We start from the raw sequence: 22,565 nt of genomic DNA, 5'->3' as shown, positions 1-22,565 counted from the left end.
ATATCAAAGTGTGGAAATTAACATTTACCAAACAAAAGTCATTCTGAAATTATTTATTTACTAAATCATCTCTATTTATGCCAAATGTTCAACCAAAATTCATTACACCTCACTGCTATTACAGTAAAATTCCAGAACAGTACGGCACAGAAGTCAAATACTGACTTCATATCTTCATAATTTGCATATGTATAATCTGATCTCAAATAATGACAGAAATCATAGCGATTGTAACAAGTTGGATTACAAAAGAATGAAACTGTAATAGACTTAACCATTCAGACCTTTCCAACACAAACTGGTACAGTGCATTCAAACACAATTACAACGTAAATATAGAGGAAAAGCCCCCTGTACAGTATTGTTGTAAGATATGTAAAAATATATATATATATATATAAATAAAAGTACAACAATACTGTATCTATTTATTTAATTCTTTTAATTTTATTAAGTCATTGTAAAAGATAGCTCAATCACTGTAACTTTATTTTAGGTAGGTTTGTTTATTAGAATGGATATTTATTTAATTCAGTAACTTGTCATGTCATGTAAAGGACATCACTCTGAGAAAAACATTATCTAAACTATATATTTTTAATATATATTTTTATATATAAAACTATATGTTTTACAAGATTGAGGTGGGCTTGTTGAGGGCTTTTCCTCTATATGTGAATTGCAGTCCAATTAAAGTGCACAAAATACAAAGCAGCATTTTAAAATAAATTATACAAATAATAGCAAATGCAAATATTTTCCAAAAATTATTAAAAACAGAACCAGAAGCACAGGCTTATAAAAATAAAGTTTGATAAAAGTCTGCTTCAAATTAATATCTAGCTTTTAGTTCCCTGAGAACACAAGTATAACTTTCTCATGTAGATACAGTTAAAAGATAAGATAAATCATAATCATGTACCTACGTCACGTTGTTTCTGTGGTATCAACAGCTAAGCAGTAAATGTGCCCAGGTCGATTCTAAAGCATTAGTTATTCTGTACAGAGTTTTAAAGCACGGCTGAATTAAGGCACTACGTGAATACTGGGTTACAGCACAGTCTTAGTTCCATTACAAGCCTAGCACACCTGCATTAGCATGTATACACAAGAAATGCATTCTTATGTACTGTACTCTGCCATTCAAAAGTTTGAGTCACTTTTTCACATTAATCATTTTTTCACAGTGAAGATTTAAACAGCCCACATTTTACAAAGTATGACTTTTCCCCTTTGAAGTCTATTTATGATAATAGAATACATTTTTGCATGGCATTTTGAAATTTTATAAAAATGTCAGTGTTATTACCACTTTTCTTCACTCTGGTTATTTTATCTTCAATAATGATATAATTTTTATTTTGTTTATGCTAGTTTTATTAACATTCTAAATACACATTTAACGTTTAGCATTTAGCGTTATGGATATTAACTTTATTAGAATTTCAATTACAGAAATTCTTTTCTGGTGATGTTATTAAAACTTTATTTTGGGTATTAATTTAGTAACAAATACTTTCTGTTTAAATTTGTTACAAATTAATTCCGGATATTAGGTTTATTAGAATTTAGATTATTTTATTTTTCAGTACTGTTATAACCATTCTAGATATTAATTTTGTTACAAATTAATTCTGTTTAAGTAATAAGTTTATTAGAAAATTAGAAGATTTCTTTTTTAGTACTGTATGAATGAAATCTACAGATTTAAATAAATCGTATTAATAACATTACTTATTGATAATGTTTTGTTTTGTGTTTTTAATGTTATTAAAACTTTGTTATTAATTAATGTTACAACAGTTTTTTTAATTAGGTTTAATTTTAAGTTCTAAATTTAATATGGATATAAATTTAATTAGTTTTAATTTAGTTGTAAATCAATCAATCAATCAAAAGAAATTTTTAATTTTAGTTTTGCTATACACTTTTTAAATTTACTAATAAAAATGAAATTTGGAAAGTTGTACAGGGTGAGCGTACAACTTTCGCAAACTTTCGGTGAGTGCAATTTCCAAACTTTTGAATGTAGAATCCGAACTGTAGCATATCTGTGACCCCAGCATTACGTTCAGGACAATCATTGAGGGTTGCTTTCAAACAGTCGATGGCTTCCTCCCCTTAGTATCATTAACTGTTGACGTAACCTCCAGTCACGTCCGTCCGTCCATGTCAGTCTGGAGCTCTTCTATGCCACGTTGTATTTACTCTTCCACATTACTCACAGTTCACTGGAACTCAAAGCTGTCTTTAGCACAGAGGTGGGATTGTGTTGATTGCATCACGCCGTGGTCTCAGCGCTCCTCAGCTAACGCCCATCACTTCTTCACTTCAGAATACATCACTTCGGTCGGGGGTGTCGGCTTCATTCCCTGTAACAAGATCAACTTAAAACGTTAAAAAAGCCAAAGCTGAACCAAGAAAAACGTCCAATCAGACATGATGACAACCTTTTCCTCAGTTGTATCTGGGCAGATTCAGCTAACTCAGCTCTCCCATTGGTCAGGACTTCACTAGCAGAACTGAAGGCCTATCTACCGGCCTAGTCATGACTTAGCAACTGACTAAGGAATCAACCAATCACGTACATCAAGCATTAGAAATGTCACTGGCTGTGAACATGAGTGGTTAATCTAACCAGGATTTCAGTCCAGTGTTAGAAATGGAGAAAAGTGGTGTTGGCTCTGTGCCAGAATAAGGTTAAAAAAACATGCTAATGATCGGCTAGAAGCTTCAACACAAAACACAAGCTTTGAACCACATTGCCGTTAGCTTTGCGCGAACAGATTTCTAGAATCCCGTAGCAGGGCTAGCAGACGTTAGCATGGACGTACTGATCTTGAAGGCCTCAGTCTAACAATCACAGTTGAGGTAAGTCCAACAGAGCTGCTAACCTGATTTGGCGCAGCCCCGCGATTAGCTCTCACCATTGCTGGAGTTCCTTGCCGTGTCTGGGTGCTGGGCCCACCCATGTTCACCACACTCTGATTATTGCGGACATGCTGGACTTCTGCGTAGTTTAGCTCCTAGAAGGAAAAGAGGCGATGCAGTAAAATGGCTGGTGCTACTAAAAATGGGTAGTAATTAAAATGCTTATATGTATATAACTGGTCAATAACTAGTAGTTTTTTATATATATTAGTCTATATATTTAGCCCAGAAATAACATCTAAAAACATAGCATGCTTAAATAGTAATGCCTTTGGTTTCCATAAAAAAAATCAATAAATACAATATATACAATGTGCGACCTAAACTACTACAACGCAGATGTCAGTTGTTTTATATTACGCCATTATGTTTATAAACAAAATGACATGTTATATAAGTAGTTTTAACTAGTTAAATAAAATGTCAGATTCAGGCTGTTATACATTGTTGAATATAGAACGTCTAATAAGTTGTTATAAAATTTAAATATAAAACAATGAAGATATAAATAGTTATATATTAAGTTATGTTTGTATATATAATTCAACTTGTTGTTTTAAGTTGTTATATAACAAAAAAACTGTTACACATTGTTATAAAATGTTGTTATAAGTTGTTATACATGAACTTATGTTAATATATAATATGTCGTTATATTCTATATTATGTTGTTATGTTATATGGTATTTATATATAATACATATGATAAATTGTTATAACTATATACATAAAATTTCTTAATCTTCTTAACATAAACAATGCAGATAAGTATACATGACTTATACATTAAGTTATGTTAATATATAATATGTTGTTATATTATATATTATGTTGTTATGTCATATGGTATTTATATATAATACATATGATCAATTTATATACATAACATTTCTTAATCTTCTTAACATAAACAATGCATATAAGTATACATGACTTATACATTAAGTTATGTTAATATATAATATGTTGTTATATTCTATATTATGTTGTTATGTTATATGGTTTTTATATATATATATATATATATAATACAAACATGATACATTGTTATATACATAACTATATACATGCAATTTCAACTTAAACAATGCAGATTTAGGTTGTTATACATTAAGTTATGTTTATATATAATAAAAACTTATTTAGGTTCTTATAATTTGTTATACAAAACCTTAACTGCCTCATTTTATTCTAGTGCTTTATTCTAGAACCCTGCTTCCTTCTAGAACGCTGCTTAGTCCTAGAACACTCAACAACTTCCTCTAATATTACAAAGAAGAATTTTAGACTTAGATTATTTGAAGCTTGTAAACAACAACAACAGCAACAAGAACACACATGTACACAAACAGAAAAGATAATAAGGGTTCTGTGCTGATTCTTGGCTTGGACATCCGGTTCTAGACTAGTTTTAGTATTAGATCTAATCAATCAAGTCACAGCAATGTTTGGAGTCCACATCGCTGCTGTCCAATGAAAAACATGTACGTCCAATGTATGTCCGTTTTTAGTATCCAGGATGAACGGACCAATAGAAACACTCTAAATGACTCTGTTCAGAGTTAAGGATGTTTTTGTCTTCTCCTGTAAAGTCACCGTTTTGGAGATACATGTTTGTTGGACAGCGGCGATATTTTACTTCTTCAGTTTTAAAACTTTAGCTGCTAACAGAAGTGAATGGTCACTTAAAGGCTTTTCTAAAAAGAACCCTCTCAGACTGTCTCAAAGGTCAAAGGTCTCTACGGTCTACTCAGAGATTCCTTATTATAAAATAATACATCATGATGACATGAGCAGTGATTCCAAACGGTGATGCTATTGTGGAATTTATAACATTGTCTTTCGGGACGAGATGATAAAGAATTGGGAGTATATAATTATCATCATCATCATCATCATCAGGTTTCGACCTTAGACCTCCCCCATCTGAAAACCACTTTCTTATATAGCTCACGCCCACTGAACCATGTCCTTAGCAACACAGCCGTGTCGTTATGTGTGTGTGTGTGTGTGTGTGTACGTGTGTGTGTGTGTGTGAGGGTGTTTAAGGACGTGAGGGCGAAGTTCTCAGTCATGTACTGTAAAATCTAGTGATATCAGCAATCTGCTCTGTAGGGTGTTTATGACACAGCCATAAAGGACAGACAGACGCTCGTTATGGAAGGTCTGAGGGAGACAGTCCGCAGAGATGGTGACTCACATGTTCGCCTCCGTTCTGAGTGACTGTGAGGAAAAAACACAGGAATTAATCAGCAGACAAACACGAGGGTTCCTTTATAGAAGAGTACAGTTCTCTGTTCTCGGCCTGAGGCCTGGAGTGTACCGGAGTAACTGATCACCAGCCTCAGAGAGGACAGTGCAGCCAGAGCATTAATACACTGCTTAGCTTCCTGCTTACCTGATGAATTATTATTATACTATATTACTGTCACTGTAATTCATTAATACCAATATCCTCATTCTAGAACACGGCTTCATTCTAGAACACTGCCTCGTTCCAGAACACTGGTTTGTTAAAGAACAATGCTTCATTCCAGAACACTGCCTCATTCCAGAACACTGCCTCGTTCCAGAACACTGCTTTGTTACAGAACACTGCCTCATTCCAGAACACTGCTTTGTTAAAGAACACTGCCTCGTTCCAGAACACTGCCTCGTTCCAAAACACTGTCTCATTCCAGAACACTGTCTCGTTACAGAACACTGCCTCGTTACAGAACACTGCCTTGTTACAGAACACTGCCTCGTTACAGAACACTGCCTCATTCCAGAACACTGGTTTGTTAAAGAACACTGCCTCATTCTAGAACACTGCTTTGTTCCAGAACACTGCCTCGTTCCAGAACACTGGTTTGTTACAGAACACTGCCTCGTTCCAGAACACTGGTTTGTTACAGAACACTGCCTCGTTCCAGAACACTGCCTCGTTCCAGAACACTGCTTTGTTAAAGAACACTGCCTCATTCCAGAACACTGCTTTGTTAAAGAACACTGCCTCATTCCAGAACACTGCTTTGTTAAAGAACACTGCCTCATTCCAAAACACTGCCTCATTCCAGAACACTGCCTCATTCCAGAACACTGGTTTGTTAAAGAACACTGCCTCATTCTAGAACACTGCTTTGTTAAAGAACAATGCTTCATTCCAGAACACTGCCTCATTCTAGAAACACTGCCTCATTCTAGACACACTGCCTCATTCTAGAAACACTGCCTCATTCTAGAACACTGGTTTGTTAAAGAACACTGCCTTATTCTAGAATACTGCCTCATTCTAGACATGGCCTCATTCTAGAACACTGCCTCATTCTAGAACACTGATTTGTTAAAGAACACTGGTTTGTTAAAGAACACTGGTTTGTTAAAGAACACTGGTTTGTTAAAGAACACAGCTTCATTCTAGAACACTGATTTGTTAAAGAACATTGCATTGTTGAGGAACTTTCTTATTCTAGAACAGTGCTTCGTATCCCAATTTGAAGAACACTGCTTCAGTCTAGAACAGGATTTCATTCTAGAACACTGCTTTGTTGTAGAACACTGCCTCATTATTGAACACTGTTTTATTCTAGAACACTGCACTGTTGAAGAACATCACTTTTTCTAGAACACATACCTCCGTTCTGCCGGTCTCCTTTGGAGCTTGCTTTTGGCCTAGATGGTCAAAACAATCAAAATTAGACCAAATATTACAGTAATCTCTGTGATTAGTGATAATAATAATTGTCCAATAAATAATAACTAATAATGAATAATAAATAATAACTAATGTCACAGAATGTCCACCTGTGATTCCCTGAAGGTTCTCTTAATGGTGGTTCTTTAAATAGTTCTCCAGCATTTTTTTCAATCCAATCTGAACACTCCCAGCTATAAGGGTTCGATATGGTACAGTAACAGTACCCTCTTTCTGTGCTATTTCTAATTGGTCCCTTGAGAAACCAGTTACAGTCACAGGAGTTGTTTTTTTTTCCATCATAAGGTAGAACCATTTAACCAGGCAAAGCTCAATGTGAACGTTCAAATAGGTCAAGAGGTTCTCCTTGCATATGAAAAACTGTTTATTTATGGTTCTCTGAAGAATTAGTCTAAATACAGGCACAGCCGAAACTAAACCTGACCTTTTTGACCGCTGGAGGGATGTGCCAGGTATATTTTGAACTGTGGGACTGGACGCTGTCAATAATTAACCAGAGAGGGTCAATGATTTACCCTGTGCTAAACCACCAACAGAACATTTGTGTACTTATGGGAAGGCCTGCTTTAATGCCCACACCACAGGAGCTGCTGTCAACATCTGTGAATCTGACTGGCAGCCCACTCAATTCTATTCTTTATTCTTATAAGGCTTCATTTACCTTCATCTATTGTTTTAATAGTGTGGGTTACTGGTCAACTGCTGGGGTTTCAACACTGGAACCAATAGAAGAATCAATTACTGTAGAGGTGTGATGAGACTGAGAAGGTATTGAGTGCTGAATTTTCTCCAAGCCTGACTGATCTTCCATACCTCTAAGCTAACATGCTTCCTTAAGTGGATCAATTGTTTTGCTTTTCCAGAATTATCTCGCTAATATTTCTGTGTTCACAGTGTTGGACGCCTCTCATTGGCTCTTCAATGGGAAAGTCCAAGGAGTTCAGTGCAGATCGTGCTTGGGGGTTGTAGAACTTTGCCAAGGTCTGGGAGAAGACCCAAACTGTCACCTTCAACTAAGAGGAAATTAGTTGGGATAGTTAGGAACTTTTCCACCAATATTTCCAGGACATTTGAGCAATTTTCCTAATTTCCAGGAACTGGAAAAATAGTTTCCAGGTTTTTCAGACTGACAATCCAGCTCAATATTTCAGCATTTTTAAGATCTCACTCATTTTTCCAGGACATTTTCCTAATTTTCCAGAAATCTCTAAATTTTCAAGGTTTTCCAGATTGACAATCCAGCTCAACGGTTCAACTTTATCAGGATCTCACTTATTGTTTCAGGACATTTTTACAATTTTCAAGTCTCTAAATTTCCAGGTTTTCCAGACTGACAATCCAGCTCAATACTTCAGCATTTTTAAGATCTCACTAATTTTTCCGGGACATTTTTCTAATTTTCCAGAATCTAAATTTCCAGGTTTTCCAGAATGACAATCCAGCTCAACGGTTTAACGTTTTCAGCATCTTACTCATTTTTCCAGGACATTTTAGCAGTAGTTTTCCACATTTTCCAGGATGTGTGGGAACCCAGAATTACTTTCAGATCCTTCAGATACTTTTCCAGAAGTCTCCAAAATTTACAGCTTTTCCAGATTGACAATCCGGCTCAACAGTTTTTTCCACCAGACATTTTAGCAGTAGTATTCCACATTTTCCAGGATGTGTAGGACCCCACAGTTACTTTCAGATCATATAATTTCTGTAAACGTCTAAATCTCTTTGCTGATTATGAGAATTCCTGCTGTGCTGTGGCTCCCACCTCTATGAAGCCCATTATGAATGAGTGAAGGTGGGGTGTACTTGCCTTTTCTTCAAGTAGACAATCAAGCCCGTAACTCCAGCGACTCCCAGTAAAATCCCAATGACGATCCCAGCTATAGCTCCACCAGACAGTGGCCCTCCTTGTCCACTCAGAGTCCCCTTTGCTGAAACAACACAGAGAAACCGTAAAATGTAATGCATTCAATCAGGAGGGAATGAAGGACAACCATGCCATTCTGGGACCTTGTCACATACACGCATTATGGACATGCCAATATCACAGGCTTTCAAAGATTTCAGGCTCCTAAAAATCCATACACCCACTTTGATTACTTCCGAAATGTCTTTTAACTTGCTGAGGCCAAGGCCTCTTAACTTCCTGTTAGTGATCATGTTTGGATACAGCTGGTAGCTTCTCTGCACCCACATTAAAAGGCTTGGTTGGACAGCTCTCATTGGACTGACCAACACACGGTGCAATGGGAAAGTCCAAGGAGTTCAGTGCAGAAGTTATTGGGAGTTGTAAAACTTCTGGACGGTCTGGAAGAAGACCTAAACTGTCATCCTCAACTGAGAGGAACCTGGATATCTGTCTATCGCCATGAACTGAGGGGCCAGTTAGAAGCCCCAGCTCCAAGCTCAACCTCCAAACTTGTCTAAAGTTTCCATCTGAACCACATGGATTAGGAAAAAACACCTATGAAACACCTACCAATGATTTATATTCAGATAAATCACTGAAAATGACCAGTGGAGTCAAAGTGAGGCATTAACCTCACGTACCAGGATGTAGCATCATGCTCTAGGGATCCTTCTAGTTGTCCGGATGAAAAGCTTATGCAACCGTATTGCTGCTTCTGTTAAAACACAGTCTCTTATTTGCTACAACACACAGAGAACAGTGATTTCAGCAAGCTTGTAGCCCTGCACAAGCCCTGCCAGACTCTGCCAATTAAGCCCCTTTCTTAAGGTGATCTCATTAGTGAAATCGAGGGCTGTTGCCAGGTAACCTGATCAGGAAGATGAGGTGAACTGAGTATGCCGATGTGAAAAGTAAACACACCATCTGATTTAGAGATGAACCAAGCGAAACGTGCCACATACTGTATTATACTCTGTATTAAAGAAAAGACTGAATCTGCAGAGACAGCACTGTGACCTCAACTTCTCACCCCAGGGTCAATCCAAGTGAATGTTCAGGGATTAGTCTTTGGTTCACAGTGTGTTTAACCTCCAAACCAGGTTGGAACTCCAGCATCCATAACCTTCTATAGCTCTATAACACTGATGCTGTACGTAGTTGTTTAAAAGCTATTACCAATGGATTACCAATGAACGTTTGATGCCATCAAGGCTGGAGATACAGCTTTTTTGATGTATTTTTTTAATAGCTCACTCATTTCAGAACCTTTACAAATTACTAGGGTAATAAAACCCTCCTGTAATAGGTGCAGATTTCAGATTTCAAGCAATGTCTTAAATTTAATGTACAATATCTTAAATCAAACGTACAATATTTTAAATCTAATGTACAATATCTTCTAGCCATTTTTAATCACCTTAAAAAACGGAGAAAATACAAGTTAAAGTTTGGCACATCATGCATTGGCCACAGTGACCTTATTTCCTGACAGTATTAAGCAAATCTTAACGTTAACAAGAACCCTCTGGTTCAAAGCTTGTAATGAACACAAAGCAGATCCTCAGCCAACTTCAGATCTTCTGCCAACGGCTTTAATGTCCTCATTTGACCTAAGTAGACCTGTCTCTGGATTGTGTTTTGCATGTTTTCCTTTATGTTTCTTTCCAGATGACTGTTTTCAAGGCATTTTCAGGCCTCAGTGCTCCCTAGCAGCTCAACGCAGAGGCAAATGAACCTGATAACAGAGATACAGGGTCGTGAAATGGTCAGTGCTGGCCTGCAGAAGGAGGCCTACCTTTAACTGCCAACATGTGGGATCCTGAGGCTTCACGTCTGGTGACGTTATTCCAGGTGATGCAGGTGTAATTTCCACTGTAGGTGAAGTTCACCTGCTGTACTGAAAAGGTGGCTGTAGTCACTCCAGTCTTCGTTCCATTAAACTGCCATTCATAAACGGGTTCTGGTACAGAATCAGCCCGGCACGACAACACCAGGTTCCCCTCCACCTCCACTTCGCTCGGGCCGGTGACGTGGACACCGTCAGGTCCATCTGGAACACATCAAGAGTAAACATTAATCCAGATGTTTGAGATGTTTCATCAGCGAGAATCAGAAGCAGGTTGTGTGTTTTGGTACTTACAGTTAACGATCATTGTGTACGAGGCAAACCCGGAGCTCACAGGGTTACTGAGAGTACAGCGGTATTCCCCGCTGTCTTTTGGCTGCACCGGATTGATGGTCACTGATCTGTTATTGGGGGAGAATATGACGCTGCTGCTGGGAGACAGCTTCTGACTGTCCTTCGTCCATTCTGCGCTGACCACCATCCCGCTTGCCTGGCAGGTTAAATTAGTGGAGTTGCCTTCTATTATGAGTTCTGATGGACCAATTAGTCTCACTCCAGATATTTTTTCTGTAGAAATAATAGAAATGTGTGTCATATGAATGATGACAGTAACGGGACTGGCATTAAACCAGGCAGGATTAGCCAGCTTGATTTCTGATTTCCTTTTTCCATTAGGCAGATTACATCCAGTTGAAAATTAAAGGTATTTAAAAAAGTATATATTATATATGTGACGTCTTGTCTATGTATATATATATATAGACAAGACGTCACATATATAATATATACTTTTTTATATATATGTAGACAAGACATCATATATATGATATATACTTTTTTAAATATCTGTGTGTGTATATTTATATATATATATGTATATATATATATATATATATATGCAGATTATATATATATATATAAATATAAACAAAAAAAATCCAAAGTATTCAATTACATAAATGTCCCAGACAATCCAGAGTAAGTAGTCCAACATAGTTGTGAAAGGTATTTATACAAAATTCAAAAGATGCTATGTCCTAATGTTTTTATTATATATATATATATATATATATATATATATATATATAATTTTTTTTTTTTTTTTTTTTTTGCCTTTTAGCTTCTAAATCACATCTTTAATATGGAGTAAAAGTGCTTACAGGACATGTGGACTGAAATATTAAATAATAACACTAATGACAACTGGAATGAAATATAATTATTATTATTCATGTACGTGTGATTGGTTCATTGGTTTTTATGTTAAAGAAATGTACTGAGTCAACAGATTAACTGGTGATTGGATGAAAGTGGACCTCCTACAAAACTAAAATAGCTTTTAGTCCATTTCAAGAATTTTAAGATATAAGATGGATTACTAGCAAGTAAAATATGTATATTTGTATTGGTCTGTAAGAAACGGAGGAGATATAGTTATTGAACTATGATCAAGTCTTACAACATTTGTCAGTTTTTATAGAAAAAATAACAGAAAGTAAATCTAATTAAGGTCAAAGCATTTTGAATTCATGTTGTAAAAAAATGTGTAGGTTTAAAAAGTGCAGAAATATTAAATGTCACAATAGAAGACATTAAATTGTCATAAAAGGTGATATGGGAATTTTTTTGGGGGGGGGTGATGTTTTAAATGATAAATTTTAAATGGAATAGAGTAGGATCATTTATGGCATGACCATAAATCATGTACAACTTATGTACAACATATTTTGAAATATACTGTACATTCTAATTAGTCAAGAAAGTAGAAAACTCAGTATTATTATTGTGGTGAAACTTCCTTTAAAAATGAAAATATTTTGTTGATTTATTAAAGCTTTGTGCTCATGAGCCTCAGACTGCTGAAGAAGGCCTCACTCTCAAAGTAACACCAGAAGGAGAGGTTTTTCTATACAAGGTGAACATAACAGATTTAGGACATGATTGGTTAAGAGGAAGTCCTAAATATGTTGCTCAAAGAAGCCACTGCAACCCTGGACAGTTAAAGCTGAGTTGGTGTGGCGTCCTTTTCACTTCCTGATGTCATATTTTCTGAAGTGGACAGTCATACCTCAAAGAGTAAGCATCCGCTTTTAATATTTTTGCAGTTAGCAAAGACGCTCACGCCGTTTTGCAAGCTGAATATTAGTGCTTCTTTAATAATAAGGGGAACTTTTATGTCCCCATGTTGATAAAAAGGTTTTGTTAAAAATACTTCATTATAAAATAAAGCTAAGGTATTAAATATTGTTTATATAATTACTTATTTTTGTAATAATTCATTATAATTGTATATATTTATCAAATATAATATATGGACTTTCTACTATTACTTTGGCCTCATCCAAAGCCGAGACTTTGAAACTTCTTTACTCCAAAAAAAAGATAAAAAGTGATCAATTTATTAAAGAATAAGAATAAAACATTTGTAGTTTAAATAGTGCAGAAATATTAAATGTCACAACAGAAGATATTAAATTAAAGTTAAATGTTTGGTGAGGTTGTTAATGTTTTAAATTAAATAGAGTAGGATAATTTATGACATGACCATAAATCATGTACATTTCTATATATTTATCAATTATAATATATAGACTACTTTTATTTTGGCCTCATTCAAAACTGAGCCTTCTCCACTCCAATAGAAAGATAAAAAAAAATGATCAATTTATTCAAATAACACAATGTTTGGTTTCATAACAACTTAGATGGTCTGTAAGAAAAGGAAGATATATAGTTATTGAACTATGATAAAGTCTTACAACATTGGTCATTTTTTATATTAATATAAAAAATAACAATAAGCAAATCTAATTAAGGTCAAAGCATTTTGAATTCATGTTGTAGATTTAAATGGTGCAGAAATATTAAATGTCACAATAGAAGACATGAAATTGAAGTGGGACTTACTACTATTACTTTGGCCTCATTCAAAACTGAGACTTTGAAACTTCTTTACTCCAATAAAAAGATAAAAAGTGGTCAATTTATTAAAATAACACAATATGTGGTTTTATAACAACATAAATATGTTCATATCTATCTAACATTTGCATATTTTGGAGCAATTTTGCATTATTGCTTCCTGCAAACTAATCTTCAGCAGATTCATCGGTAGAGCTCTAGAGAATACTGTGAAAGTAAAGGATATAAAAAGTAAATGAAGCTTTTTGAATTACCTGGATTTCTGCATTCTGCAACTTGGCAAATAATCTAATGTAATATACGATAATATCAGCACAGCATGTAGAAATTGTGTTGTCAAAATCAAGTTATTATTTTTGCTAGTTATTATTATTTGTATAAATACTGAAATATAATGAAATGGTAAAAAAAGAGATCATGGCTGAAGAATCACTCATATCTGGTGAACACAAAAGCCAAACTATCAAACCAGTGTAGTTATGTCTTCCCCAGTGATTCCAGTATTTGGCCTTGTGTGTGCCTCGAAAGCCAGTTATGCCTTTCAGTGAAAGTATATGTAAACTAGTATGCAAATACTATTTGAATTGACTGCAGGTTTTCAAGCACAATTCAACAATTTAATTCCTCTATAAACACAACAACCCACCCGGAGAGCGCGGCCAGCTGTGCCCTCTCAGGCTGCGGCTGCTGATGGCAAAGGACTCCATATGGAACCATGTTTACTGTCATTTTTCAACAGTGTATCTTATACACACCTAATAAGAGTATCTGCCCACTTGTGTCTAATGCTAAATGAGCTCTGGTGAGTAAATATTATTACATTTAGAAGTTTACAACTAAAGCCGTTGTCCACTTCTCTTCTTTTTTAGAAGACCTCGTCCACTTGACCTCACCAATTCCCCTCAACGGACACCAAGAAGTAAAATACTTCACAATCCAATGTCTTTAATTCCTACCATCCGATTTGCTGATCAGACTATGTTTTGAGTAGCCACCTACTCTCTATGACCCTCATATACACACTACACACTATATGACAAAAGTATTGGGACATCTGTTTACTCATTGTTTCTCCTAGAGTCAAGGCTATTGAAATTTAGCTTGTTGGGGTCTCTGTTCACTCTACTGTCACTATATGGGAAGAAGGCTTTCTAGTAGATTTTGGAGGAGCATTTGCTGTGAGGATCTAATGCATCTGATTGCATTCAGCGACAACGCGGAGGTCACCCCACCTCATCATCCCCAACGCATCCCCAAAGGACGCAGAATGCATTCATTAGAAGGTCTGTCCACAAACATTTGGACATTGGTGTAGATGTGACTGCTGATACAGCTAGCCACAGCTGACAAAGCTCAGCCCTGTTCTGCTCTGGAGCTGATCTACTCAGGGGTCCATCTATAACTCACCCAGTACAGTGATGTTGAGGGGCTCAGATGTGGAGTATCTCAGGGTCTTGGTGTTGTGGGCTATGCAGGTGTAGCTGCCACTGTCATTGCTCTGAATGTTGGGAAGTACGAGCTTTTGCCCCACGTCACTCAGCTCCGATCCATCCACAGCCCACTGATACTCAGCGGCAGGGCTGGACTCGGCTGAGCAGGTCAGCGTGAGCTCGGACCCAGAGCTGTAGATGGGTTCCGAAGGGGCCGCTTTAACAAAAGCACTGTCTGGACCATCTGCAAGGGAACAGTCCATGTTCAGTCAGCTTTAGAGCCACTGATATGTCCATGGTTGGAAACAGCAGAGCCTCAAACCACAAGAAGGAACTCACAGTTAATGGTGAGGGTCAGCGGTTCGCTCATGTGTGTGCTGATGGCGTTGGATGCTTCGCATGTGTACGGCCCTCCCTCATGCCTGCTCACATTGAAAACGATCAGAGTGCTGTTCCCGTTGGTCAGCAGAACCCGATCTCCTGGGGTAACCTCAGAGCTGCCATTCAACCATAAGAACGAGAGGGAGGAGCCTGAGGCGGAGCAAACGAGTCGGACAGTGCTGTTGAACTCGATAAGATCTGTCGGACTCGATGTGATGGTAACGTTGGAGACTGGCTCTGGAGGTTGAACAAGAATACAGAAGTCAGGAACCCACTAAGCAAACCTAAACTACGGACAAAAGTATTCGGACACCTGCTTATTGTGAAATCAAGGGTATCTCTACTGACCATATTGATTTCGGAGAAGTACTGCTGGATAGATTTGATTGCATTCAGCGACAAGAGCTAATGTTAGTGAGGTCAGGATGTTGGAGGATGATCACCAGCCTACCTCGTCATCCCCAACTCCCCAACTCATCCCAAAAGTATTGGATGGAGCTCCACCAGCATCCATCATTACAGAGAACGCAGCTATTCCACTGCTCCACAGCTCCTCAATGCTGGGGGGCTTTATACTCCTCTAGCCCACATGTGTATTTGCTCCAGAGAGTCCTATTCTATCTATAAGCAGTACTTCTCCAAGCTGTGGATCTGCATTCGCTCATCTGCATTCGCTCATCTGCCAGCAATGGGTGCATCTTAGGGGTGTCCACAAACATTTGGACATATAGTGTACCAACGAACATAATGATTGATTGTTTGCAAGACTGTCAACCAGTTTCACAGAAAAGGTTCTAATGCAAAATGGGGAAATACAAGGAAATTCCAGGCAGATCCAGAGGATTTTAAGCCTGATCCAGTTCCGATCCTTTGTTTTTACTGCTGTGCTGTGCTCAGAAGGTAAGTAAAAGAGTTTAGAGCCTGCAGTGTGGATTTTATTTACATGAGAACGTAAATATCTATGGTTCTAGAGTTTTGACTGATGTTTGAGACGTTGTTACTCCAGACGATTGTCTATTTTCTTGCCATTTGTTTTGCTCACGCCACTAAAACCATGTTTGGAAATACACTCCTGCCGCATATTTAAAATTACAGCCTGGAAGTTCTATGTGAACATTGGTACATTTGCTTTTTGTAGACACTAAACTCCAGACATTCCACATCTACCTATATGACTGGACCAGGCTCTTTCAGTTGCCGATCATGAATCCTAAAAAATTGCAAAATGATAGTAGATGGTCTACTGGACTCAGTGAGGTGGACAATGGCATGACATTTAGCCCATTAGTCATATGCTGATCACTGTAAGGTCTCCTGATGCCTAAAGAGCAGGAGAAGACTATTAAGAGAAGATCGCAAAGGCTTTGATAATTCAAATATGTTCGTTAAGAGTAATGGAAGAGGTCAAGCTGAGGTTTGGAAGGCCAAGAAGACTCTGGAGAAAGCCCATCTGCTTAATGTGTGCTCTATGATTGGAGCTCCTCTCGTCCTAACATATGTTCTAGGAAGCAAAGGTTCTAAAGAACCTTCAGAAGACTACTCTGGACCACGCTGGCGGGAGAACTTCTGCTGGATCAACCAGCAGCAAACCAACAAGAGCAGCAGCAGAGTGGTGCTCCACTTCCCCCTGAGAACCTCCACTGTAACAAGAACCCACAAGCTGTATAAATGAGAGCAGCTGTAGAGGAGGAGGACCACCGACTGGTTGGTTACAGTTGTTTGGAGAAGAAGGATGGACTGTAGGATTACCATCTGACTGATCAGTACAGTAGAGTACAGTTCAGATCAGAGCAGTAATGGATTAAAGATCTGTTACATACTCGTCTGCTTACTCACCGAACACCTCCAGTGTAGTTTCTGCTGTGTAGGTGACTGCAGTTCTGGTAATGCTCAGAGTGTACACTCCAGAGTCGTTCTCTGTCAGATTCCTGAGCTCCAGAGCCAGAGTGCTCATGTTCAGACTGATTCGGTCTCTGTATGGAGCCGTTGGTAAACTTGAGCTACCAATTCCACTAATAATTGTAAAAGTTTTAAAATTCCAGGTGAACCCATCATATGAACCAGAGGGAAGTCTGCTCGGCTTAAACACCACGTTCTCCCGGGTCGCTCCATTCACTCTGCTGGGTAACTGCAGCTCCTGGCCTGAACACACACCTGTGTGAAGAAAATGAATATGTTAATTAGGTGAAAACTAGTTCTTGGATCTTAATTTGTTTGTCTAATATTTCCCCATTCGCCCCTGACAGTTAACCCACCCCTTCGTAGCTCCCCCTTGCACAGGCAATGCTTCTGATGCCTCCACCGCCTCTTTTCAAACTGCATCATCAGCGGCCGGAGCCTGAGAGGGCACAGTTGGCAGCTCTTTCTCCGGGTGGGTAGATGGCGCTCTCTTCGCTCATCACTCGGACACTGGCCAGCAACCTGGAGAAGCTGGGGATCCGGCGCTTTCTCCTGCCGATGCTGCATTGCCGGCCAGCATCGCTTAAAATTGATAAGTGGAGAGAGCGCCATCTACCCACCTGGAGAAAGAGCGGCCAACTGTGCCCTTTCAGGCTCTGGCCGCTGATGGCAAAGGAGGAGGAACCACTTTTGTGTCCATAAGGAACCATGTTTACATCAAATGAAGGGTATTTAGGCCTTTAAAAGGTTCTAGTACAGGGTCAAGTACGGGTTCAGAGTAAAGGGTTGGGTTCAGAGTAAAGGGTTGGGTTCAGAGTAAGGGTTGGGTTCAGAGTAAAGGGTTGGGTTCAGAGTAAAGGGTTGGGTTCAGAGTAAAGGGTTGGGTTCAGAGTAAAGGGTTGGGTTCAGAGTAAAGGTTGGGTTTAGAGTAAAGGGTTGGGTTTAGAGTAAAGGGTTGGGTTCAGAGTAAAGGGTTGGGTTTAGAGTAAAGGGTTGGGTTCAGAGTAAGGGTTGGGTTCAGAGTAAAGGGTTGGGTTCAGAGTAAAGGGTTGGGTTCAGAGTAAAGGGTTGGGTTTAGAGTAAAGGGTTGGGTTCAGAGTAAAGGGTTGGGTTCAGAGTAAAGGGTTGGGTTCAGAGTAAGGGTTGGGTTCAGAGTAAAGGGTTGGGTTCAGAGTAAAGGGTTGGGTTTAGAGTAAGGGTTGGGTTTAGAGTAAGGGTTGGGTTCAGAGTAAAGGTTGGGTTGGGTTCAGAGTAAAGGGTTGGGTTCAGAGTAAAGGTTGGGTTGGGTTCAGAGTAAAGGGTTGGGTTTAGAGTAAGGGTTGGGTTCAGAGTAAAGGGTTGGGTTCAGAGTAAAGGGTTGGGTTTAGAGTAAGGGTTGGGTTCAGAGTAAAGGTTGGGTTTAGAGTAAAGGGTTGGGTTCAGAGTAAAGGTTGGGTTGGGTTCAGAGTAAAGGGTTGGGTTTAGAGTAAGGGTTGGGTTCAGAGTAAAGGTTGGGTTGGGTTCAGAGTAAAGGTTGGGTTGGGTTCAGAGTAAAGGGTTGGGTTTAGAGTAAAGGGTTGGGTTCGGAGTAAAGGGTTGGGTTCAGAGTAAAGGTTGGGTTGGGTTCAGAGTAAAGGGTTGGGTTTAGAGTAAAGGGTTGGGTTCAGAGTAAAGGTTGGGTTGGGTTCAGAGTAAGGGTTGGGTTTAGAGTAAAGGGTTGGGTTCAGAGTAAAGGGTTGGGTTCAGAGTAAAGGGTTGGGTTCAGAGTAAGGGTTGGGTTTAGAGTAAAGGGTTGGGTTTAGAGTAAAGGGTTGGGTTCGGAGTAAAGGGTTGGGTTCAGAGTAAAGGGTTGGGTTCAGAGTAAGGGTTGGGTTTAGAGTAAAGGGTTGGGTTTAGAGTAAAGGGTTGGGTTTAGAGTAAAGGGTTGGGTTCAGAGTAAAGGTTGGGTTTAGAGTAAAGGGTTGGGTTTAGAGTAAAGGGTTGGGTTTAGAGTAAAGGGTTGGGTTTAGAGTAAAGGGTTGGGTTCAGAGTAAAGGGTTGGGTTTAGAGTAAAGGGTTGGGTTCAGAGTAAAGGTTGGGTTTAGAGTAAAGGGTTGGGTTTAGAGTAAAGGGTTGGGTTCAGAGTAAAGGGTTGGGTTTAGAGTAAGGGTTGGGTTTAGAGTAAAGGGTTGGGTTCAGAGTAAAGGTTGGGTTTAGAGTAAAGGGTTGGGTTTAGAGTAAAGGGTTGGGTTCAGAGTAAAGGGTTGGGTTTAGAGTAAGGGTTGGGTTTAGAGTAAAGGTTGGGTTCAGAGTACCCCCCCCCCACCACCACCACCACCACCTTGAGAACCTCAAAGAGCCCAAAAGCTGTATAAACGAGACCCAGAGGGGTTCCAACTGTAAAGGAGGGGCTGGACCACCGACCGATTATATAATACAATGTCATGCAAAAGTTTGGACACCCCTCACATTCAGCTAATTGAGAGGAAGAAGATCTGAAAGCTGAAACAATCTTTTCCTCATTTTGGAGCTATAAATGAAGATCCATGGAGAAGTCCCGGGCCTACGTTCCACTGGATGATTTGGCAAACACGAAGAAATGTGTCATAAAAAAAAATAGGAACCACAGGATTCTCTGTTCACGAAGGTAAGGTGAACTCCAGCAGTGCCTCGTTCCTCATGACTGATACTGTAAATAAATAAATATATCACATTTACCAAGATCTCAGACTTTAATTAGCTTGCTAGATCAGATGATGCAAACGTCAAAGCTCTGATTTCTCGGACCTCAAACTGCAGCCGTGGCTTAGCACAACTGAGGCCCACAAAGCAGGAGAAGGCCATAAGATCAGGTAGATGTTCCCTCAATTTATAATTACATCATTAGGAACTGCAAGTTCACTACAGGAGGTCATGTGGAGGCCTGGAAGACCTAGCAGAGTGTGGAAGTGCTGGTGAATCAGTCATGCTCCCACACTTTAGTTTTGCCATTATATGACATTATATATATATATATATATACTAACACATCAGATTTTACACTAAAACTAACATATACTTATATATAATAATCTAGATGTATAATATATTAATTATATATAATAGTATATAATATATAATAATTAACTTTAGGAAATATCTGAATAAAAACAGGGAACAGTGGACTAAGTTAATTTGTCCAACATAAGTGTCCTTACCACTGGACACCAATGGACTTACCAAAAGACGTTCCAGCCGTGTTGTCAGTATATGATCATACTGTTGGCAGCTAATCTGTCTTTAGCAACTGGTAAGACACATTTGCATGGTGGCCCAGCCTAACACACATTTGTTTATTTAAAAATGGGTCATTTTGGGGACGTTGCACTAAAGGAAAACTAAATATACCATTTTCAGTAAGTTAAACGTAGACGTTTCCGCAATTGCTAAATATATCATTAGGAACTGCAAGTTCACTACAGGAGGTCATGTGGAGGCCTGGAGGACTTAGCAGACTGTGGAAGTGCTGGTGAATCAGTCATGCTCCCAAACTTTAGTTTTGCATGACATTTTATATATATATATATAGCATATTATACTAAGTTAATTTGTCCAACATAAGTGTCCTTACCACTGGACACCAATGGACTTACCAAAAGACGTTCCAGCCGTGTTGTCAGTATATGATCATACTGTTGGCAGCTAACCTGTCTTTAGCAGTTGGCAAGACACATTTGCATGGTGGCCCAGCCTAACACACATTTGTTTATTTAAAAATGGGTCATTTTGGGGACGTTGCACTAAAGGAAAACTAAATATACCATTTTCAGCAAGTTAAGCAAGTGAAATATTTGATCAGTTCGGAGACAAACTGACCACCATCTGGACATGCCATGGGCTTCACATGGGTCTTCAGTAAGTCAACTAAATCAGGTTTTCATGGAACTGCCCGAATCAACGTCAGGAGATAGTTTCACACCGGAGGACACTTTAAGAAATGCTTGGATAAAAAAAGTCATTAAAGATCACGTAGACGTTTCCTCAATTGCTAATTATATCATTAGGAACTGCAAGTTCACTACAGGAGGTCATGTGGAGGCCTGGAGGTCTTCAGTTTTGCATGACATATATATATATATATATATCATATTATAGAACTAACACATCAGATTTTACACTAAAACTAACATATACTTATATATAATAATCTAGATGTATAATACATTAATTATATATAATAGTATATAATATATAATAATTAACTTTAGGAAATATCTGAATAAAAACAGGGAACAGTGGACTAAGTTAATTTGTCCAACATAAGTGTCCTTACCACTGGACACCAATGGACTTCCCGAAAGACGTTCCAGCCGTGTTGTCAGTAAATGATCATACTGTTGGCAGCTAACCTGTCTTTAGCAGTTAGCAAGACACATTTGCATAATGCCCTAAACAATTTGCATGGTGGCTCAGCCTAACATACATGTGGAGGCCTGGAAGCCTTAGCAGTGTGTAAGTGCTGGTAAATATATATATATATATATATATATATATATATATATATATATATATATATATCATATTATATAACTAACACATCAGCTTTTACAATATAACCTTAAAATCTAAATAAATAGCAGTAATTAATTTCAGAAAATATTTATAATAAAAACAGGGAACAGTGGACTAAGTTAATTTGACCACTGGACACCAATGGACTTCCCACTTAATGACCACTACCAGAAGACTAAAGACCATGCCATGGGCTTCACATGGGGTCTTCAGCAAGTCAACTAAATCAGGCTTTCATGGAACTGAAGTCAGGAGATGGTTTCACACCGGAGGACACTTTAAGAAATGCTTGGATAAGAAAGTAATTAAAAATGTACTAATTACTCAAAACTATGGAGGTATTTATCAGTATTTCTATATTTATTATTATTGATATATTTTAGTGTGTTTATTTTCATTCCTAAACCATGTTTAAGACTGTTCATATTAAAATGAATGATTTTCAAATTAATTATTCATTAAAATGAAAAACAAAAACCAGCATGTCGATATAAAATAATAATAATAATAATAATAAAATTTTTAATGACGATAAATGTTTTTTAATGTGTCAGTAAAAATGCCAGGTCACGTGAACAACCCCCTATATGAATATAAAACAATATTACTGGTTTATTATTATTTGTAATGGTTTATTAAGCCTGAGGCTCTCAGGGCTGTAGAGGAGCTCCTACCTCCAAACACCAGCAGGGTCAGAGCGCAGCACAGAGCGCGCGCCGCCATCAGGACTCAGGTACGCCGGCACGCTCCTCCACTCGCGCGCCCTCCTCTCGCGGTCAGGTGTGTTAATCTCCCGGTGTGAGCCGCACTGAGCTCGCTCTCAGCTCGCGCGCTGTACCTCCTGACTGACAGCTGGAGAGCTAACTGACCAGCCTGTCTTCACGCCCAGGCTCCGCCCTTATCACCTAATCACGTGACGGGCTCTGGCCAATCAGATTTCTCCCACAGCAGATTTTTTTTGAGGTTAATTAAAGGGGAATTCCAACTGAGGTAAAAAACTCCAGCCCGGATTAGCCTGGAGTAAAGCTGCCTGCTCACCTCCTC

General features: G+C 38.4%; 1 protein-coding gene across 2 annotated transcripts; it reads right to left on the bottom strand.

The window, feature by feature from the left end:
* Positions 1-1,909: 1,909 nt before the first annotated feature.
* LOC140556543 (cell adhesion molecule CEACAM1-like) lies at positions 1,910-22,354 on the bottom strand. Of its 2 annotated transcripts, none has more exons than XM_072680570.1 (11): positions 22,196-22,354; positions 16,950-17,267; positions 15,072-15,350; positions 14,710-14,976; positions 10,675-10,947; positions 10,330-10,584; positions 8,436-8,556; positions 6,548-6,585; positions 5,132-5,154; positions 2,895-3,026; positions 1,910-2,372 (listed from the first exon to the last, which is right to left on the bottom strand). In XM_072680570.1, the coding sequence occupies exons 1-11, from the start codon at positions 22,242-22,244 to the stop codon at positions 2,319-2,321; spliced, it is 1,809 nt and encodes a 602-aa protein (XP_072536671.1). In that variant the 5' UTR covers positions 22,245-22,354; the 3' UTR covers positions 1,910-2,318. The 2 variants fall into 2 exon arrangements, with proteins under 2 accessions (XP_072536671.1, XP_072536672.1); XM_072680571.1 differs by having other exon boundaries at positions 2,928-3,026.
* Positions 22,355-22,565: the final 211 nt, after the last annotated feature.

This window comes from Salminus brasiliensis, chromosome 5, assembly GCF_030463535.1.
Source record: "Salminus brasiliensis chromosome 5, fSalBra1.hap2, whole genome shotgun sequence".
Classification (NCBI taxonomy): Eukaryota; Metazoa; Chordata; class Actinopteri; order Characiformes; family Bryconidae; genus Salminus; species Salminus brasiliensis.
This window is presented reverse-complemented; position numbering and strand designations above follow the sequence as displayed.